Source organism: Nicotiana tabacum, chromosome 3 (assembly GCF_000715075.1).
Source record: "Nicotiana tabacum cultivar K326 chromosome 3, ASM71507v2, whole genome shotgun sequence".
NCBI classification, from domain to species: Eukaryota; Viridiplantae; Streptophyta; class Magnoliopsida; order Solanales; family Solanaceae; genus Nicotiana; species Nicotiana tabacum.
This window is the reverse complement of record NC_134082.1, coordinates 150,459,223-150,479,788: the sequence shown is the minus strand read 5'-3', so window position 1 is coordinate 150,479,788 and position 20,566 is coordinate 150,459,223. Positions and strand designations below refer to the sequence as shown.

The window sequence follows — 20,566 nt, the reverse complement described above, 5'->3', positions numbered from 1 at the left end:
ACAACCCGATCCACCACCTCCATTCATACGAAGGACAATAACACTAAATTAGCTACCCCCTCACTATCGTTCATCCATACTATCAAGAATGGACAACCAAGTACCAAATCCAAATCTCCCAATCTATGTCACCAATACACTACCCCAGGATCACCAACCAACGACATGGTTGGAACAAGGTCTTCGGGGACAAGCTATCTTCTTCACAGTGAACATTCAGAACCAGGAGGTTCTCTTTGTTCTACAAAACCCTCAGATACTAGCCCAGCTAATTTCGGAGGGCATGAGGCTAGCCATGTCCAACTACATCAATCACCTTTGGGTGATGAATGTCCTCGACCCAATTTCCCCAGCATTGGCACCTGCCTTACTCCACAACATGCAAGCTCATTTGAATCTTCCACACCACTACAACCCATTGCAGAATATGCAACTTCTTTACTAGCTTCCTTTCTTTCTCTACAAGATCAAAACAACCCTTCTTTGATCCATGCACGACAACCTCTGCCTCAACATTTCCCACCACCGGTGGATATTCATCAACCCCAGCCTCCCCGTCACAATGTACCCATATAAGAAGAGGAAGGAGTAGTAGAACAAGAGTAGATCATCCCACCGCTGAACATCACATCGTTCACAGAAATTTCAAACCTTCACGCAGTCAAGATCATGCTATTTTAGGCACTGGAGGGACAAGAAGTTTGTGTGCAAGTGCCCGCAGGAACTATACAAATGTTCACTCGACATCAAACCTCCACTAAACGAAGCAGTAGGAAATTTCGCAGTAATATTAAGCCCATCAGTGAAGGGCAGTGTTCTACAACATCACCACTTTGACCCCTCAATGAATAGACTCCCAAACTTTGTAATTTGGAATATCAGAGGTGGAAATAATGATGAGTTTAAGCACCACTTTAGGGACCTACTAAATACACACAACCCTTCCCTAGTTGTTCTTCTAGAAACTTGTATGACCAACCACATTGGCATTCGAGATGATTTCCATTTTTCTAACATGGTATAGATCCCTGCTCAAGGCCAATCAGGTGGTATTGCTATTCTTTAGCATGATTCCCATGTTTAGCTTAGCCGTATTCGTCTTGATGGCCAGGAAGTCTATGCAATGATCCAGGTACTTCCTAATCATCATCCTTGGTTGTTTAGTACAGTTTATGCTAGCACCCATGTTCATATTAGGTCACAACTTTGGTTAAATCTGGAAACTATTGCTAATAATTATAAGGGCATGTGGTTCCTAGGTGGGGACTTTAATGAGATTATGAGTCAGCAAGATAAATGGGGAGGGAGACCTATAAATCGTAATAAAGCCTCTAGATTTCAATCGTTTATTAATCACTGTCAGTTTATGGATCTTGGTTTTAAGGGGGCTAAGTATACCTGATCCAATCATAGATATAATTGTCCGGATTTAATTTTGGAACGACTGGATAGATATTTTATTAATGAACAATGGCTTGAATATTACCCGAATGCTTTTGTTATACATTTGCCAAAGACTTATCTGACCATACCCCCTCCTCATTTCCCTGTCACAATATACTAGGCTACACACTAATCGTATTTTTAGACTTGAAACTTATTGGTGTCATCACCCTGAATTTACTAAAATAGTTAGAGAGAATTGGAATGGTCAGAGTCTAACCAATGCAACCAACCTTTTCACTAACAAAGTTAAGGATTGGGCAGCCCATAATTTTGGTGATGTTATTAGAAAAAAAACTATTCTTGCACGACTTAGTGGGATCCAAAAATCCACGAATTATCCTACAAGTATGTTCCTAAAGAATCTTGAACAAACTCTCACTAATGAGTATAGCACTCTTTTAAAAGTAGAAGAGGATCATTGGAAGCTTCGCTCCCGTATAAATTGGCTTAGTGAAGGGGATGCTAGTACCAAATTTTTCCATATAAGTGTCCTTAATAGGAGAAGGAAAAATCGTATCTCTTTTTTCAAGGATGCTCTTAATAATTGGATAAATGATCCTGACCAAATCCTCCGACACACTTTAAATTATTTTCAAACAATCTACCAAACAGGCCATGAATCCTCAAGTTGGATAACCACTCAAAATTCACTGGTTTCATCTAGTAATGTTGATTTATTAGCACTAGACAAGCCATTACATAATCATGAGATTACTAGAGCTATTTTCGCGTTCAAACCTTTTAAAGCTTCAGGACCGGATGGATTACATCCTTTTTTTACCATAAATATTGGCACATTGTCAAAAAAAACTATCTATGACCACTGCCACTCTATTTTTGATAACCATAGTATCCCCGAACATATTAACACTACCTTTCTTTGTTTAACACCAAAATTCCCTAATGCCAATGAACTGAGAAATTTCAGGCCTATTGGTCTTTGTAATACTTCTTACAAAATCATTACTAAAATTATTGTCAATCGTCTAAAACCCTTTTTAGATAACCTCATAGGCCCCTTTCAATCAAGCTTTCTCAAAGGAAGACGTGCGGCTGATAATGCTATTATCATTTAGGAAATTATCCATCACTACACTAAAATAAAAGGTAAGAAGGGCAAAATGCTTCTGAAAATTGATTTGGAGAAAGCCTTTGACCGCCTGGAAAGGTCCTTTATTCATAGAGCCCTCCACTATTTTCATTTCCCTCCAAAAATTACCAAACTCATCATGTCTTGTATTACTACCTCTAGTGTGGCTGTTCTAGTTAATGGATCTCAAACGGAGTCCTTCAAGACATCTAAAGGCATTAGATAGGGTGACCCTATGTCACCCTATATATTTATCCTTTGTATTGAACTGTTATCCACTCTTATCAATCACCAAGTTGATCTAACCTTATGGGATCTATTAAAATAAATCCTCAGGGACCTACCCTTTCCCATTTATTCTTTGCGGATGATTTAATCCTAATGGCTGCAGCCAATGAGAAGTCTGCCTCCACTATTAAACGATGTCTTGTCTATTTTAGTAAGTTATCAGGGCAACAAATAAACCTTTCAAAATCAAAGATTCTCTTCTCTAACAACTGCCCTATTTCCCAACAAAATTCAATATCCACCATCCTGAACCTTAAGGTTAGTAACACCTTTGGAAAATACCTTGGCTTTCCAATACTAAGTACCAATCCTAAACCAAGGGACTATAACTTTATCCTAGATAACTTTAATAAAAGACTCAATAGTTGGAAAACCCAATTCCTTTCCTTAGCTGGGAGAGCCACCCTCATTCAAAACACACTCAACTCTCTCCCAAATCACATCATGCAGTATGCTATGCTAGCAAAAAAAACATCGGCAAATTGATAAAATCCAATGAGATTTTCTTTGGGGTAGTAATCTTACTTCAAAAAAAATTCATTATATAAAATGGGATACTGTTTCATTGCCTAAAAAGGACGGGGTCTGGGGATACATAAATCCTTAGACAAAAACAAAGTAGCTCTTACAAGCCTTACCTGGCATTTTCTTAATCACCCCAACACTATCTGGGCAACCTTACTTCAATCCAAATACAATGGTCGATATGCAAATGCGTCTCATTCTTTCATATGGAAAAACATCCTTATAGGATGGAACGTTTGTAAAAATTCCACTGCATGGTATATCGGGGATGGTTCCTACGTTGATTTTTGGCATGCAAATTGGTTACCATGCAATAAAAATCTAAGGAGCATGCTTCATGGTCCGTTGGCTCATCAAGAGTCAACCACCAAGGTTTCCCACATCCTCCATAATGGGACATGGGACCTATCACAAATTTCCTTCGAGTTTCCTCCCCAAATCCTAGCTCAAATTCATTCTATCCACCCTAATAGTAATATGAATCACACAGATACACCAATCTGGGCACCCACAATGGATGGTATTTTCACCACAAGGTCAGTGTACCCATTTGTTACTGCTAATGCAGTACACACCCATGACAAAAAAATTCAATGGCTCTGGAAACTAAAAACTTGGAATAAGCTCAAATATTTCCTTTGGCAATGCTATCATGATAGACTTCCAACAAAAGCTTTCCTGAATCACATTGGAATAGCCACTTCCTTATACTGCCCAGTATGCCCTACTGTAGAGGAGACTTCTCTTCACATTTTCCTGATGTGACCCATAGCAAAATAGTTATGGGAAGCCCTAGGGGTGAACATTTACTCAATTAACACTCTATCTACTCATTGGCTTGATAGTTTATATAAACAGAAACCCCTTACAATTTACCCTTCCTTAACGTGGGACTGTCTATTCTCCTTTACTCTTTGGCTTCTATGGCTTAATCGAAATAAAAACACCTTTCACAACCTTCGTAATTTAATGGATAGTAATAAGGTTATAACAAGAGCCAAGGAATATCTGCATTGCAGTAATATCATGCAAAAAACTAGATAGACTACTACCAGTTGCTACCAAATGGGAACCCCCCGCTTTACATCAACTAAAGCTCAACATTGATGGGGCCTTTAAAGGTAGATTTGAACTAGGTGAATAAGTGGGGTAATCAGAGACTCAAATGGGGACTGGATTATAGGCTTCAGCAAAACTACTACTGGCCCCTGTCCTCTTTACATTGAGCTTGAAGCATTATGCCAAAGACTTGAGCTTGCAGCAAGTCACAAGTTTAGAAATTTACAAATAGAAACTGACTCTGCTGTTATACCTTCACTAATTGAATCAAACTCATCACCATTTTATAATACCCTTTGTCACACCTCCTTTTTCCTACACCCGCAAAAGGGGTACAAGGGAGTTTTTTTCAATTTAAGTGACAATCAAAACGGGATTATTTTATTTAAAAATTAGAGTCGCCACTTGGGATAATTTATGGTGTCCCAAGTCACCAGTTCAAATCCCGAATCGAGGAAATATTGACTCTGTTTTACAGTCCGCGAACACAGAAATTCGGGTAAGAAATTCTGTTAACTCGGGAGAAGGTGTTAGGCATTCTCGAGTTCCGTGGTTCTAGCACGGTCGCTCAACTGTTATAATTGGCCTATTATCTGATTTTAATACATGTTTTAGCCTATGGTTCAATTTTCACTTTATAACCGCTTTTATTTAAATATTTTTTAGGAAGATTCAACGTCACATAAAGCGCGTCTTGAACCACGTCACATAAATGCACCCGCAGTCTACGACATATTTTATTTAACGTTGTTGAGATTTGGATTTGGGTCACATAAATGCACACCCGAATTTAGAAAAGTAACTTAAATTACGCGCCTAAAACAACTACACATTTTTAAATTTGCGAGGGCCATAAAAATTTAACTAAATGGCACGCCTCGAATTCTAAGGATTTAAGATCAATTAAATGAGGGCCATGCATTTTGAGATTTTATTTGGCACGACGCACCTCAATTCCAATTTTTAAAGGGAATTCAAAACTAAGCTTTTGAAGGCCATAAACTATATCTTGCCTAATATGGCATGCCCCAAATCTATTTGCCTAAATTTATTCGAAATATTGAGGGCCATAAACTAGCCGCGCTATCTACTATGGCTCACCTCAACTATTAACAAAGAGCCTAATTAATTAATTAAGGAAAAACACTTTAAAGAGATTATAACTACTTTAATCTAAAGTCTAAGCTTAATCCGCTTAATCAAAAAAAACGAACACACGGAATCTGTTCCATTTTTATTCCAAAGCTTGGCCTGGCCTGAAGCCCAATTGCCAATGGCCCATAACTTGACAAACATGAGCGCCATTGGGCTCATAATGGCGTCCATATCGAGAACCAAAGTGCAGGAAAGGGGAGAGGGAGCTTGGCGCAAAGGGACTGATGTTGACAGCCCAAATTGACACTTTAACCTTAACAAATGATGGGGACACTGCAGTTTTTCATAAAATCTTTGAACCTGAACCAATTCTATGTTGAAATATAGTCGCAAGCCTTATGCAAATTAGGCATCATGTAACAACAAGGTTCAGAGGCCTAAATTCATGCAAAATTCCAGCTTCAAACCATCATTCTTAACAAAACTAACATGGCCCTAAACTTTATAAAGAAAAGCCAAATGCAAATAGTTAAACCAAATTCAAAGGTTCTCTAATCTGATTTCAAACTTAAATTCCATTTAAAATCCTTTTAAAATTCAAAGAGTCTATGCATGAACAGAGGCAACACTAAGTTATAAGCTTTCTGAAATCAATAGACCAAGTTTCAAGCTATGCATAAGTGAATCTGAACACATGATGGATGGAAAAATAGACCTAGCTCAGATTCAATAGACCCAAACACAAATGGTTCGAACTAACAAGCATATAACTCATAGCCACACTCAAAACCAAACAACCTCACAATCAAGCTAAAGAACCAGGGTCTTCAGTTAATATACATACATAATATCTTCAGTTAATACACACACCTAGCATCTAATATATTTCTGAATTGAATATATTCGAGACAGAACTCATATTTAATCTTAAGATGTACGTGTAGTATTGGTTACATGATTAGCTACACATAAGAAAACTTGGCTAGGAAAAAAGCATAAAACACAATGCAACAAACTTAAAGAAAAGAAACTGGTAGAGCCACAAAGAGGTAACAAAAGTCCCTTTCTTCAATTGGAATTACATATCTTCACACAATAGCCCAAAAAAGACACTATTTCCATTCATGGCTCGAGAGAAATACCTAGGAACAAGAGGAAACAAGGAGGAGTGAGGATTCAATAAACAACAACAACATATCAGTACCCAGATTCAATGAAGCAGTAACCCAGAAAACCAAACAGCTTCAAACCAAGCCTTTAAATTCCCAGAATCAAACCATTTTTCAGCCAGGTGCAGGGATTTGAAATGCTTCAAAACTTTAGCTAATAGGGAGGATCAGGAAACCTAGACTAAGCAGGATATGAGCTATTTTCCACAGAGTGTGATGAATCTAAGTGTCAATTCAGAGTTTTCTCAAAACAATTCCAGCAATTTCAGTTTTGCAGGATTTTTCCTTTTCATTTTTTTTACTAGTGAAGTAAGGATGCCTTTATAGGCAAGGTATTAGTGCAACAATGCTGAAAATAATTTTGCACTTTAAACCTTTTGAAATTTTGGTTTTAGCTTAGATACCCCTAGTGTAAAGATCAGAAATTCAGTTAAGTCCTAATGACAGCTTCTGGGAAGCTTTCTATTTCAGTTATAGAGAGATTCTCTACTTACAATTCCTAGATCACCCTTAAAACCCCTGGTTATTTACCCTTAAATTATTAACTTGGGTTAACCTAGACCACAGTCCAAATAAACCAGTCTCTTAACTAGGTCAGTGGTGACCATAGTTACCACAGTCCAAATAAACCAGTCTCTTAACTAGGTCAGTGGTGACCATAGTTACTATGAGAGATTTGAGTACTCAGAAATGATTAAACGAAAAACCATAGAAAAAGAACAAATCCAAAACTGGAGGGAAAACTCACACAATTCTGATTTTAGTCTTAAACTAACTTTAGCTAATCAAACTAAAATCGAACTTGACTAACTAAAGATAATCAGTCACAAACAATGAAAAACAAAAGAAACAAATAAAACTGAACCAAATGAAAACAGAAAGGAACTACGGTGTATAAAATTAGTAGGAGAAAGGAGGGAAAAATACCAAACATGGTGGAATGCCTTGACGACATGAGGCGTATCAATGAGAGTGAACAATTGGCTCGGAACTTGATGAACTCGTCAAACTCTGACATCCCCGGAATAAATTAAAATTAATGACGATTGATTGTTCTCGTTAAGAATAATCAACCCGCATAGACTATAATTCAAAATGAAGCCAGGCCTTGAACGGAATCAGAAGAAGAGAGAGATTAGGGTTGAATTTTCTTAGATTTGGAAGTGGGGAGGTCCTGTTGGGGTTTTCAGGAAATAGGCGTGTAGATAAGCTTTGGGACGGTCTGGGCTTTAACTGGTATGGGTTTGGGTTGGGTTAAGGTTTGAAGGTCCAAACTTCGATCGAAGATTCGACGAGTTCCACGATGATTCGAAGGCAATAAATGACGGATTCGTTATGAGGGGAGGAAGAGGGTACTACGATGTAAATCTGGTATGGATTGGAGGTCAACCGCCGCCGCTGGTGATTTCCGATGAGCGGCGGACAGTGGTGAGAGGAGGGTGTGATAAAGAAGACAATACTATGTTAATGTTCTAAGGTTTTCGGACAGCCTTATGTGATTAGGGTGAGGCTTTGCTAGCCGTTCGATGAAGAGGAATGAAAAGCTTAGATTGATTTGTCTTTAAGAAACTCAAAAAGACGTAGTATTGGCCTGATACTACGTGTTTGAATTGTTTAGGAGACTGAAAAGTTAGACCAGGTTGGGGCATGGTTTGGGCTGGTTTGGATGGGTTGAAGGGTGCAATTGTTTAGGCTTGAGAGAATTAAAATAAAATGGCCCAAAAATCTAATTCTTTTCTTTCCCCTTTCAAAATTCTTTTTAATCCCTTTTTCTTTTTTAAAATAAATAAATAAATAAAGTAAAACCTAATTTACTTCCTAACCCAAATTATCCTACCAAATTAAATTAATTACTCAAAATAATACTCACACAACTAACTAATTAAAAATAAAACTATAAAATTCAAAATTAAAAAGTTAAAATGCAAAATGAGTTATTTTTTGTGATTTTTCTATTTTACAAACAAATTAATTCACTAATTAATCTAAAATGTAAAATTAAGTCCTAAATGCAACTGCAATATATTTTTTGTATTTTCATGAATTAATCAAAATTAAACATGTGCGGACAAGTGCAAGCAATTAGCAAAAAGCTACAAAAATCTACGAATTTGCAAATAATGGGAAAAATTTATTTTTCTTGAATTTATGGGAGTAATTCACATAGGGCAAACATCACGTGCTCACATCCTTCTTTGTAAATGCAGGTACTGGTTGAAGATGTTGGGGAATCCACCCACCCTACACAATTTCAGGGAAGGCAACAACATAGCACATGCTCTGGCGCAACATGGAGTTCACCAAGCCAACATTAACCGGATATATCTAGAAGTACCGGACTATCTTAAAGAAGCTGTGCGTACTGATAAAGAAGGACTCACAGTTATTAGAACTACTACTACTAATACTGCTATACTAAATAATTTGGCCATGCTGGGCAATCCTGTAATGACTTCTTTTGGTTGTACTTCTACTTCTACTAGTATGCCTTCGTCTGCTCCCAATGGAAGAACCAGGCTATGTAATCTCGTTACTTAATATTAAATAAAATGTTTCTTTGCCAAAAAAAAGAAGAAGAGACTAAGTGTCTCATAATACTCCAAAACTACTCCAAACCCGAACAAACCAACATGATACAATGAAATGTAGCTGAACAACACATAAGAAAGCATAAATGGGGAAAACGGAGCGGTAATTCATGAAACGATCGGCCGGGTCGTTACAAAGGTGAAATCACTTATCTAATATAATGAGTACTATGTTGTTTTTAAGTATATATCTAAAGTTTTCTTTGGAGTAAGAGTTTAGGAATGTTTGTTATATTTTCAATGAATAAATTAAAGTTAATAAAGTTAATTTCATTGTTAATTAATGCTAAAAGGTAAATTCCTTAATATCCGTGAAAACAGTCAAAAAATCAATTAAAGTTATCCTCAACTTTAATACGTCAACAATAGTAAATACATACTTGAAATATATTTCTTTAATCACCTACTAAATATAATGTACCTTTATTCGAAAACAAAAAAAGCTTTTTGTCAATGTTGGGGAATCCACCCACCCTACACAATTTCAGGGAAGGCAACAACATAGCACATGCTGTGGCGCAACATGGAGTTCACCAAGCCAACATTAACCAGATATATCTAGAAGCATCGGGCTATCTTAAAGAAGCTGTGCGTACTGATAAAGAAGGACTCACAGTTATTAGAACTACTACTACTAATACTGCTATACTAAATAATTTGGTCATGCTGGACAATCCTGTAATGACTTCTTTTGGTTGTACTTCTACTTCTACTAGTATGCCTTCGTCTGCTCCCAATGGAAGAACCAGGCTATGTAATCTCGTTACTTAATATTAAATAAAATGTTTCTTTGCCAAAAAAAAGAAGAAGAGACTAAGTGTCTCATAATACTCCAAAACTACTCCAAACCCGAACAAACCAACATGATACAATGAAATGTAGCTGAACAACACATAAGAAAGCATAAATGGGGAAAACGGAGCGGTAACTCATGAAACGATCGGTCGGGTCGTTACAAAGGTGCAATCACTTATCTAATATAATGAGTACTATGTTGTGTTTAAGTATATATCTAAAGTTTTCTTTGGAGTAAGAGTTTAGGAATGTTTGTTATATTTTCAATGAATAAATTAAAATTAATAAAGTTAATTTCATTGTTAATTAATGCTAAAAGGTAAATTCCTTAATATCCGTGAAAACAGTCAAAAAATCAATTAAAGTTATCCTCAACTTTAATACGTCAACAATAGTAAATACATACTTGAAATATATTTCTTTAATCACCTACTAAATATAATTTACCTTTATTCGAAAACAAAAAAAGCTTTTTGTCACAACCCCCCCCCCCCAAGGGTGTGTTTGGTATGGAGGAAAATATTTTTTAATTTTTCCATATTTGTTTGGCTTAAATATTTTGGAAAAATATTTTCCTCCAATTGAAGGAAAATGTTTTCCCAATTAAGAGAAGGGAAAATATTTTTCAAAACTTTTTTACAACATTCTCACCTCATTCCTTACCCCCACCAATCCACCAACCCACTTACCCACCCTCACCCCGCCCCACCTTTTTTTTATGTTCAAACTATATTGTGTAGGCCTCCAGTTGATACTTGAAAACACAAAACTAAAAAAGACAAATAAAAACATTAATAACTATCACGACTTTCATTTCTACAAAATGAATATTTTCTTTTCACGATGTAGAAAAAGGTATTTTTATTTCATTTCAACAAAATAAGTACTTTATTTTTATGTCGAGAAAAAGTACTTTCTTTTTCAACCAAAAAAAGTATTTTCTATTTAGTTATGAAGCACAAATTTCAACGTTATTTTTACATAAAAAGTAAATTAAAGCAACACATTAGTTCCTTTGGGTTTATGTGAATTGTTAAAAGAATAATTAAATTCTTTGAAGAAAATAGAGTCTTGAAAATATTGGGTATTTTTTTGGGGGAGGGGGGAAGGGGGGAAGGAACATATGAAACAAGGGAAAAAGGGTCCTGGGCGAGGAGAGTAGCATAAAAAAATATTTTCTACTCTCTAACCAAATACTAGAAAATATTTTTCGAAAAAAAATTCACTCACTAATCGAACAAAGAAAAATAAGTGATAAAACTACTTATTTTTCATAGAAATATTTTTTGTGATAAACATTTTCCTTCCTACCAAACACACCCCAAGTCTGATGTATTTGTTTGATAGTTTTTGCATAAAAAATTACAGGTTTTCCCCCAAAACTTTGAATCTACAGTATTTCTCCAGTTTTTAAAAATTCCTAAAAGCTGATTTTTAAGTTTAATAAAAGTTAGGTCTATACCTCAAAATTGTATATGCTCCTCCTCGCACTTTCTTGTCCATTTGAAAAGTTGGGTTCTCAAACTTCGATTTCCAGGTTTTCTCCTCTTCCTCCACAACTATGCTCTCTTATGCATTCTTCAATTTGTTCGTTTCGCTTTATTTGGCTGCCTCGTTGATGTGTTACTTTTGCCTGTAGTGAATTGTGTTTGAATCTGTGCGATAATTTTACAGCTTCTCCTACTCGATTTCAGTCTAATTATGAAATTGTGTTTTGCTTTATTCAAGCATTTAGGGTAGAGAAGTAAGAGAGCTTTTCGATTTTTTCTTCTTGGATATCTTAGGTCTTTTTTTTGGGTTATTTTTCCATAGATTGTTTTTGGTCTATAATATTGCTTGCATACACACTACCCTCCCCAGACCCACTTGTGGGATTACACTAGGTTTGTTGTTGTTGTTGTTACAAAGATTTTTGGGCATCTACTCTTGCCACTAAATCTTAGAACTGAAACCTGTATTACCAATTCAATCTACTTGCCTGATTAAATTAACTAGATTTCCATATTATTGTCTGTTATAACTTGGTGTAGATAATTGATTGTGGTATTGTTATAATTTAATTTGGCAGTAAATTGGTGTCCTGGTTGTAGGGTTCCTAATAAATGTTATGCTGCTTTATGTATTAACCTTCAGTTTCTTTTGGAGTGATAGCACTTACTAAGTTAAGTAAGTAAATTGTCGAAGAAGATGTAACAAGGAGCAAAAGGCAAAAGGATAACAATAAGAGAGTAGAATATAGCTGGAACATGTTAAAATCTATGTGGGAATTTTCTATTTTGGTGGATGCTGGTGCTTTTCGTAGATACTAGTAGATATGTACACATTGCACAGGATGCATTTCTTCGAAGGAGATGGATGTGCAATAGGTATAGTCTATAGAACTCAAGAAGGTCTAAATGAACTATCACCTTAATCCAAATTCAGCCACTAAATGTTGCTCCGAAACTTTGATTAATCAGTCAGGGTGTTCTTAAATGTCTTTGATCTGTCTCAATTTTCTACAGGTGACAGAAAAGGAAAAAGGCAAAGTTAGACTGAGTTATTGTTTGAATTCCTTGTTTCATACTAAGAAACAAAAATGCATTTCATTTTATATTAAACAGAAAAGATCATTCTTATTTCTTTTCTACGTTTTTCAAAAAGCATGGCTGTAATAAAATGCTTGTTAGATATACCAACCTTGTCTGCTCCGTGCTTAGCATGTCAAAGATTTGTTCCTTGGAATTTTGATCTTCCAAAATCAGCCTCTACTTATTACATATGTTCTCTTTTCATGATGTTATATATTTCCACTGTATTCACCTTATTCATTGAGTATCCTATACCCCTAAAAGTTTTGTGGTCCGCTAACCTATACTACAATTGCAAACTGAGAGATGCAAGTATATGCGCTAGGCTTGGTTTCTGCGTGGTACCAATAAGGGAAACTGATATTGTACTCTGTACTATCAGAGTGTTCTAACTTAATCTTTTTTATTCTTGTAATGTCACCGAGAAGGAAATATGGATTATATATTAGTTGCAAGTATGGTATGTAGTATCAGCAATCACTTAGTCAGAGTTTAGAGGGCTAGGGGATGGGACGTGACCTGTTTAGTGCTTATTTTGGTGTATACTGGATTGTGAGAATTGTAAGATTATCTGGTCTAAATGGTTGTGGCTTGATGTAGATGCAACATGCAGGCCGTGACTGTTGTTCTTGTGGAGGATACTGGGAAAAGGAGATGAGAGTAAAAGAGTTCCTTGATAGAGTTTCTGTATTTGGTGGTGAAAGAAAATAGATGAGCGTATTTCTTCATCCTTTAAGAATCTGGAGTCAATTTTGTTTGAGAGGAACATCACAAGTGTGAAGAACTAGATTCCTTTTGGTGAAAAGATCTTGGCACGCTGATCTTCGTTTTCCTTCTTTAGTCATTCCTTTTACCTTCTGTTTTACGTTGACTAATTGAAGAAAAATAAGATAAAAACACTCAAATGGGTGTCAGCTTTGTCGTATGCTTCATTTGTGGTTTACTCTAGGTTAGCAAATTTGCAGAATGGCTGCTCTTAATTTTTGAAGATGAATAAATGAACATTTAAGAGACAATGGCTTATATTTCATTTTCCTTTGGTAAATAATCCTTCAACTAATTATAGTATATGCAAATTAAATTTTTATATTCTGGTTCAAAACAGTTTCGAGATTACTTTGAATCATAACTGATGTGTGGTAACTGATCTGAAATTTTATCGTCTCCAGTGAAGTTTAGTAGTTTGAGGTGACAAGAGAATGACAAAGAAGCGAGAAGTAGAAGATAGCATGGTGGCTGAAGAGGCAAGCCCAAAACGGCAGAAGGTAATAGAGCATTCTTCTCCCTCTCTTGCACCAACTGCTTTCGAGAATCCACTTCTTCCACTTGCATCTTATGATGATGATGATGAAGACGATGAGGATGATGGAAGGAGAGGACACATTGCCGAGCAAGTCATAAATAATGGTGGAAACAAGGAGCTAAATGGCTACTCATCCGACGAGGAAGAAGATGAGGATGATGAGTATCATGGTAGAAGCCAAGGGAAGCGAAATCGTGCAATTGAAATTCGGAGGGACTGCCCTTATCTTGATACTGTAAATAGACAGGTAGCCTCCTGATTCAGTTTTTCTGGAACAGGTTTATCTATCCTAATTTAGACTGCACAAATTTCTAGACTGAAATTTTATATCTAGTGGTGAAATTATGAAATTTTACATTGCACAGCGAAATTGCGACACTTTTCATCCTTTTGGTGCTGAAGTTCTGATATGCTTCTCCATTCGTTACTTTGGTTTTAAAATCTCTTCGTTCTGTTTCTTTAGGGACAATAGCTTGATGCTTTTGGGACTCTTAAAGTGTCTGATACTAATTCCTTTTTAAAAAGGGTGTCTTGTAGTAATTGAGGGCCAAACTTTTTCTTTTTGTTGGATTTGATGCATTTATATTGACTGCATCAGTAAAACACATTTGGTTTAGCTCATGTGTCAAGACTGATGGCTCACTCTATCTCTCTCTTCTTTTTTTCCTTCTCTGTATATCCCCTTTTATATATTTGTCTAATTTTGCAGGTATTGGATTTTGACTTTGAGAAATTTTGCTCGGTCTCTCTCACAAATTTAAATGTGTATGCATGTTTAGTTTGTGGGAAGTATTTCCAAGGAAGGGGCCCTAAATCCCATGCATATACACACAGTCTTGAAGCAGGGCACCATGTGTATATCAATTTACGAACAGAGAAAGTTTATTGTCTTCCTGATGGATATGAAGTCATAGATCCATCGCTTGATGACATTATACACGTGCTGAATCCAAGGTTTGGCGCAACTTACTCTGGACTGCCGCCATTTCTTGCATTGTGTAGTTATATTTCCCCTGCATCTATAAGCTGGTAATCCTTTCTTTGAAAAGATTACTGTGATTCACCATGTTGTTTGTTTGGTATTTATTTGACAGATTTAATGGGGAGCAGGTTGAACAACTTGATAAGAGCCGACAATGGTCCAGAGCACTTGATGGGTCTGATTATCTTCCTGGAACGGTAATAAACTTCTTTATGCTGCATTTATTTGTTTAGTATATAAGTGTTCAAGTTACTATGTCTCTTTTAGTCTAGATGCTAATCTTTTGGTTCTGGGGCATACGTTAGATTGGGCTGAATAACATCAAGGAGACTGATTTTGTCAATGTCACGATTCAGTCTTTGATGCGAGTAACTCCCTTGAGAAACTTCTTTCTTATCCCTGAAAATTATCAACACAGTAGATCTCCTCTTGTTCATCGATTTGGAGAGCTCACCCGAAAGATTTGGCATGCACGGAACTTTAAGGGACAGGTGCATACCAGCATTGGTGAATTCCACTTTGTCTGTTCGTCATGGTTTTCTTATTTCAACTAATGTTTGTGCAGGTGAGTCCGCATGAGTTCTTGCAAGCAGTTATGAAAGCTAGTAAAAAACGTTTTCGGATAGGTGCACAGTCTGACCCTGTTGAATTTATGTCATGGCTTCTGAATACCCTTCACGCCGAGCTTAGAACTTCCAAAAAAGGCAGTAGCATAATCCACCGGTGCTTTCAGGTTTGCTGCAACAGATAACTGTCTTCAACATTTTCAAATATACTTGTGGGTTGTTATGGTAATATGCGATACTTTTTGTATAGGGGGAATTGGAGGTTGTGAAAGAGATGCATAGTAGACCTATTACGGAGAAGAGGGAGAATGGGGATGCCCCGAATAATGGCAATGGGGAAGATGGTCAACATGGATCTCACAATATTGCCATGGAAAGTAGCAGAATGCCTTTCTTAATGCTTGGACTCGATCTGCCACCCCCTCCTCTTTTTAAAGATGTCATGGAAAAGAATATTATTCCCCAGGTTTGTTTTTTCAAGTTTAAAATTGTTATTGTTAATTCATTGGAAATGTTTTGCCTTCTTTTCTTGTTCTTTTTTTTTCCCTCCTCGAGGATTCGTGGAGAATGGTGGTCATCATATGTGACTTTTTTCATCCCCTTTACCTGGCCATTCTGAATGTATTATTGTTCTAATACGTTATGCGCATGCAGAAATGCAAGTGTCTAGATGTCAGCTAGAAAATGTGAAAGTGCGAGTTGTTCTTTGAGAAATATTTTGCACTTGAAAAAAAGTTCTCCAAGTTCGTTTATCGAGTGTTGTAGAGTTTAAATGGATTTTTGAGTGATCTGAGGTGAAATGAAATTTTATGTAGATGTGCCAAAATTTTGGGTTAACTACGGAGAGTTTCCTTTCTACTTGGTTAAAGCTCAAGAATTTCTCTGTAGTTTAAATAAGGAGAAGCTCCTCTCTTCTAGTTTAGATAGTTCATTCACTTGATATTAGTTACTACTACAATTTAGAATGATATCTGCAAGAACAACTATTTTACTGACGTTATTCTCACGATGCAGTTATCTTCATGCAATAAATCATTGGCCATTACACAAATGTAGGGTTCTTGAAAGTATAGCTGTGTTATCCTGGCCCTATTGTGATCTTTGGTCTACTGACTAATTTTTCGTGAGTTAAATATCTTGATAGTTCTGGATGTTGGTCTTGTGTTTTGGGGAGGGAGGACACACTAAGAAAGAGAGGTAGAGTATGAGAGCACACTAAGAAAGAGAGGTAGAGTATGAGAGCAAAGAAATGAAATGAGAGGAGGAGGTAAGGACTGGGAAAACAGAAAATGAAGTGTATGGAAAAAAAAAGGAGTAAATAGAAGAAGAATAAGGAAATGATTTCTCCCTCTCAACTCCCACTAAGGGAATAGCAGTTGATAAAAAATATTCAGGGCATCATACAATTTTCGTTTAATGCCCTTCACTTGGTCTTTGTCAACAAGGGAGGTATTTTGTCATTCTTTGAGTTGGAGGTGGGATCTCTTGAATTTTATTAACTAGAGGGGAATATGCTTGTTGGTGATACAGTTTGATAATTACGGTGTAGATGCCTATTTGCACATATTCATGATCTATTTCTGCTCTCTTTTGGTGGTTGTTTTTTCATCTTTTTAGCTTCGCAAAGTAGATTAGAGGCTATTCATCCATCGATTCTATTCAATGTGTCTAACAAGTTCTTCAAACTTAATGAAACACCTGCTTTTGAACTTTGTCTAATATGGTTCACGAATTTTGGAAACTTTAATCTCTTGAATGTTGACCTCATTATCTACATCCTTTTACCGTATGATGCATCTCAAGTTTGTACTTAAATTGATTTTTGTAAATTGCAGGTACCATTATTCAACATACTTAAGAAGTTTGACGGTGAAACTGTGACTGAAGTTGTAAGGCCTCGTATAGCGAGGATGAGATACCGTGTAACAAAATTGCCGCAGTATCTAATTCTCCACATGCGAAGGTTTACAAAGAACAATTTCTTTATGGAGAAAAATCCGACACTTGGTGAGTACTCATATTGATATTATCCTCGAATTGAATGAAATTACCAAAACATCTAACTCATAGTGAATGTAGAAGCCTTGTCAAAACTACAGCTTTGTCATTAATATCCCCTCCTCCAATGGACTTAAAAGCCTCGTCAGTACTCCTGCTAGCTCGCCAGTACCCCTTCACCCACATAGCTTCCCCCACCCAAAAGAAGGAAATTTGGTAATAGGGAAACAATAATCCCAGAATTAAAGGAAGAAGAAGACTGCCTGAGTTGCCTATCAGATTAAAAGTCCGTTTCTCCAAAGATGTCATAGGAATACTAGTCCATTTTTGTGAAATATCTGTGGTTTTTCACTCATACTGTCAAATTCTCATCCCTCAAATTGATTTTTTTGGTTGGACATGGTACCAAGCTGTTCTATTCAAGCCCTGGTTCTGCTACCCATCTAGCATATACTAGACCTTACTGTAGATTAGGATGTCGCTTAGCCTCTTTTACAATTTGAATATCAGTAAATAGTAAATACTTCTTCTGAGGGGTGGGTGGCAGGGCGGAGCAAGGAGTTTGAAGTTCTAGCTTTTGTTAGTTTGAAGCTTTGGTTTATATTGCTTGTTAGAATTGTTCTTTCTGATTCCAAATTCTCCACTTACGGGCGTTTAAGGAGGGGGATGGGGAGACGAGGGATGTGGGGTTTAGTGTTCTAGGTTCACTTTCTGCTGGATCAGTGGTGTGTAATTTCTTTTTCCTGATCAAAATATCTTTTTATTTTGCTTGTTAGAGAGTCCACTTGCGCTGTGTCCTCCACACAGGAGAAGGCAGCTAGAGAGCAGGGAGAGGGCGGTGGGGAGGATGAAAGAAACAAAAAACTAGATAATGCAAGAAAGTTCTAAACCTCAAGTATTTATAGTTAGACTTTGGAACTGCACTGTTAGGCTTCTATCTCGTAACTTACGACGCTTGATGCATCTTTTTTCAGTTAACTTCCCGGTGAAGAATCTAGAGCTCAAGGATTATATTCCTCTGCCAGCACCAAAGGAGAATGAGAAGCTTCGCTCAAAGTATGATTTGATTGCTAATATTGTTCATGATGGTAAGCCAGGTGAAGGATCCTACAGGGTGTTTGTCCAACGAAAATCAGAAGAACTTTGGTTAGTTACACAGCTCATATCAAAAGAAAAGAGATGCAAGTATTACATGATAACCTTTGGAAAAGAAAAGAGGGAATGGTTGATTTTATTACTTGATAACCTAATGCTTTTAATTGATGCAGGTATGAGATGCAAGACCTACATGTTTCTGAAACTCTTCCCCAAATGGTTGCACTTTCTGAGGCTTATATGCAAATATATGAGCAGCATCAGCTGTGATGAAACTGACAAGTAACATTGGAAAGACAAACCATTTCCTTTTCTTCTCTTCTTTTTGAAATACCAAATTCGACTATTAGATCACTGATGAAGAGAAGTACGGCACTTGTTGAGGGATAGTGAATGCGGTTTACTTGTTTGTTGCTATCGATAAATCTCTGCTGGTTTTATATTGTCAAGGCTTCTTATCATTACTATTTCATGCAGTTCTGTGAAGTCCAGCTGTGGAAGTGTCCACTTATTTCTCTTCGGATGGGTTTGTTATGTGGTAGGTTCTTGAATTCAGAAGATGTTGCCTTTATCTTCATCTTCCAGACTATAGTAGCTAAGAAATGAGTGGGAATCAATTGGACAATTAAACTTATGTTATCATGTATTCAACTGGATTAAATTATTACCAAATGAAGTAAAATCTCCTGTGAAAAGGATTTACTAACTCTCCCAAGTGCAACCTTAGTTTACCCTTTAATTGGATTTTCTCTTATTCCTTCGACATTTGCTCATCTTACTTTCCAGCAAAATATTAGACCGTGTGTGGTAACTGGTAAGCGTACTTGCTTTAGGAATAGTAAGTTGGACTTGGGCCTCACTCCGATGTTCTTTACAATGCGAGTCCGGCATCAGGAGTTTCCCACACTAATACAGAAGAAAACTTATACGTATGATGGTAACAAAACATGATGCTAATGTATTCTTTTTAGCAAGGAAAGAATATTCCCTCCGTATGAAAGTGGAGGAAAAAAATAGGAAAATTGTTGTGGTGGTTAGTCAAAACTCAAACTCAAGGTGGTCAGGTGATTTCTATCTGTCTTGGTTCAGCCCCCATTTGAATTATCTGCTGCACATCTTTTCAACGTTGAAAGTTGAAAGGCCCACATGTTCCTCTTTCATCTTTTTGATTAAGAATCAAGTGACCCTTTTGGGTTTAATTGCAAAGCATGGAACGATTAAAATTCTCTTTATTATTGAGTGAATATAAACAAACTGCTGATTTAGACAAGTCTGCAATATCATATTCTTTTCAAGATGTTGTAAATTGTTACTTTTTCGTCATAGTTGTTCAGAGTGATGATGATAGCATATGTGAACGAGTGTGAACACTTACCTCATTGACTATGTCCTATTTATCTTTTGTTTTTCTGGTTTTTACTATGTAATTATAAATCTTCCTGACAAGTCATAAATATCTATATAGAATAGAGAATCAAAAGAACAACATTAAGAAAAGAACAACATTAAGACAACTGTCTTAACCACAAAAAGACAAGTGGCATTGTTAAGACAAAATAAACTACATTTCTAACTAAATTTTTTTTTTGAATTAATTGGTTACACTACTTGAATTAATAAATATAGATATCTTAATACAATATTCTACTCATTCAAATTGGAGTTTGAAAATTATTTTACATTAAAAAAATAACAACAAATAAAAAACTACCAATTCAAATTGGAGAGTAATTTCTTCCTAGTAGTAGTAGTAGTTGTTGTTGTGTGTGTGGGAGGGGGGGGAGTAGTTATTATACTAAATTGGTAATTTATTAATAATTCATATGTCAATTTAATAGTATTAAGTAATGGATAATACAATTAGATAACCAAGGATATCTTAGGAGAAGCAAAAGCACTACATTAAGACAAGTGTCTTAACCACAAAAAGTCAAGTGACATTGTAAAGATAAAATAAACTACTTTTCTAACTAATTTTTTTTGAATTTTAAATTTTG

The 20,566-nt window shown here is 36.2% G+C and overlaps 1 protein-coding gene across 1 annotated transcript; it reads left to right on the top strand.

The window, feature by feature from the left end:
* Positions 1-11,419: 11,419 nt before the first annotated feature.
* On the top strand, positions 11,420-19,275 carry LOC107775060 (uncharacterized). Its single transcript, XM_016594733.2, has 10 exons — positions 11,420-11,592; positions 13,795-14,175; positions 14,638-14,882; positions 15,023-15,107; positions 15,216-15,401; positions 15,476-15,643; positions 15,727-15,942; positions 17,312-17,483; positions 18,449-18,620; positions 18,743-19,275. The coding sequence occupies exons 2-10, from the start codon at positions 13,825-13,827 to the stop codon at positions 18,837-18,839; spliced, it is 1,692 nt and encodes a 563-aa protein (XP_016450219.1). The 5' UTR covers positions 11,420-11,592; positions 13,795-13,824; the 3' UTR covers positions 18,840-19,275.
* Positions 19,276-20,566: the final 1,291 nt, after the last annotated feature.

Coding starts and splice junctions, on each gene's coding strand:
- LOC107775060 (XM_016594733.2), top strand. CDS start 13,825: ATGACAAAGAAGCGAGAAGTAGAAGATAGCATGGTGGCTGAAGAGGCA. Junction 15,644..15,726: donor TAATCCACCGGTGCTTTCAG/GTTTGCTGCAAC, acceptor CTTTTTGTATAG/GGGGAATTGGAGGTTGTGAA. Junction 18,621..18,742: donor CGAAAATCAGAAGAACTTTG/GTTAGTTACACA, acceptor TAATTGATGCAG/GTATGAGATGCAAGACCTAC.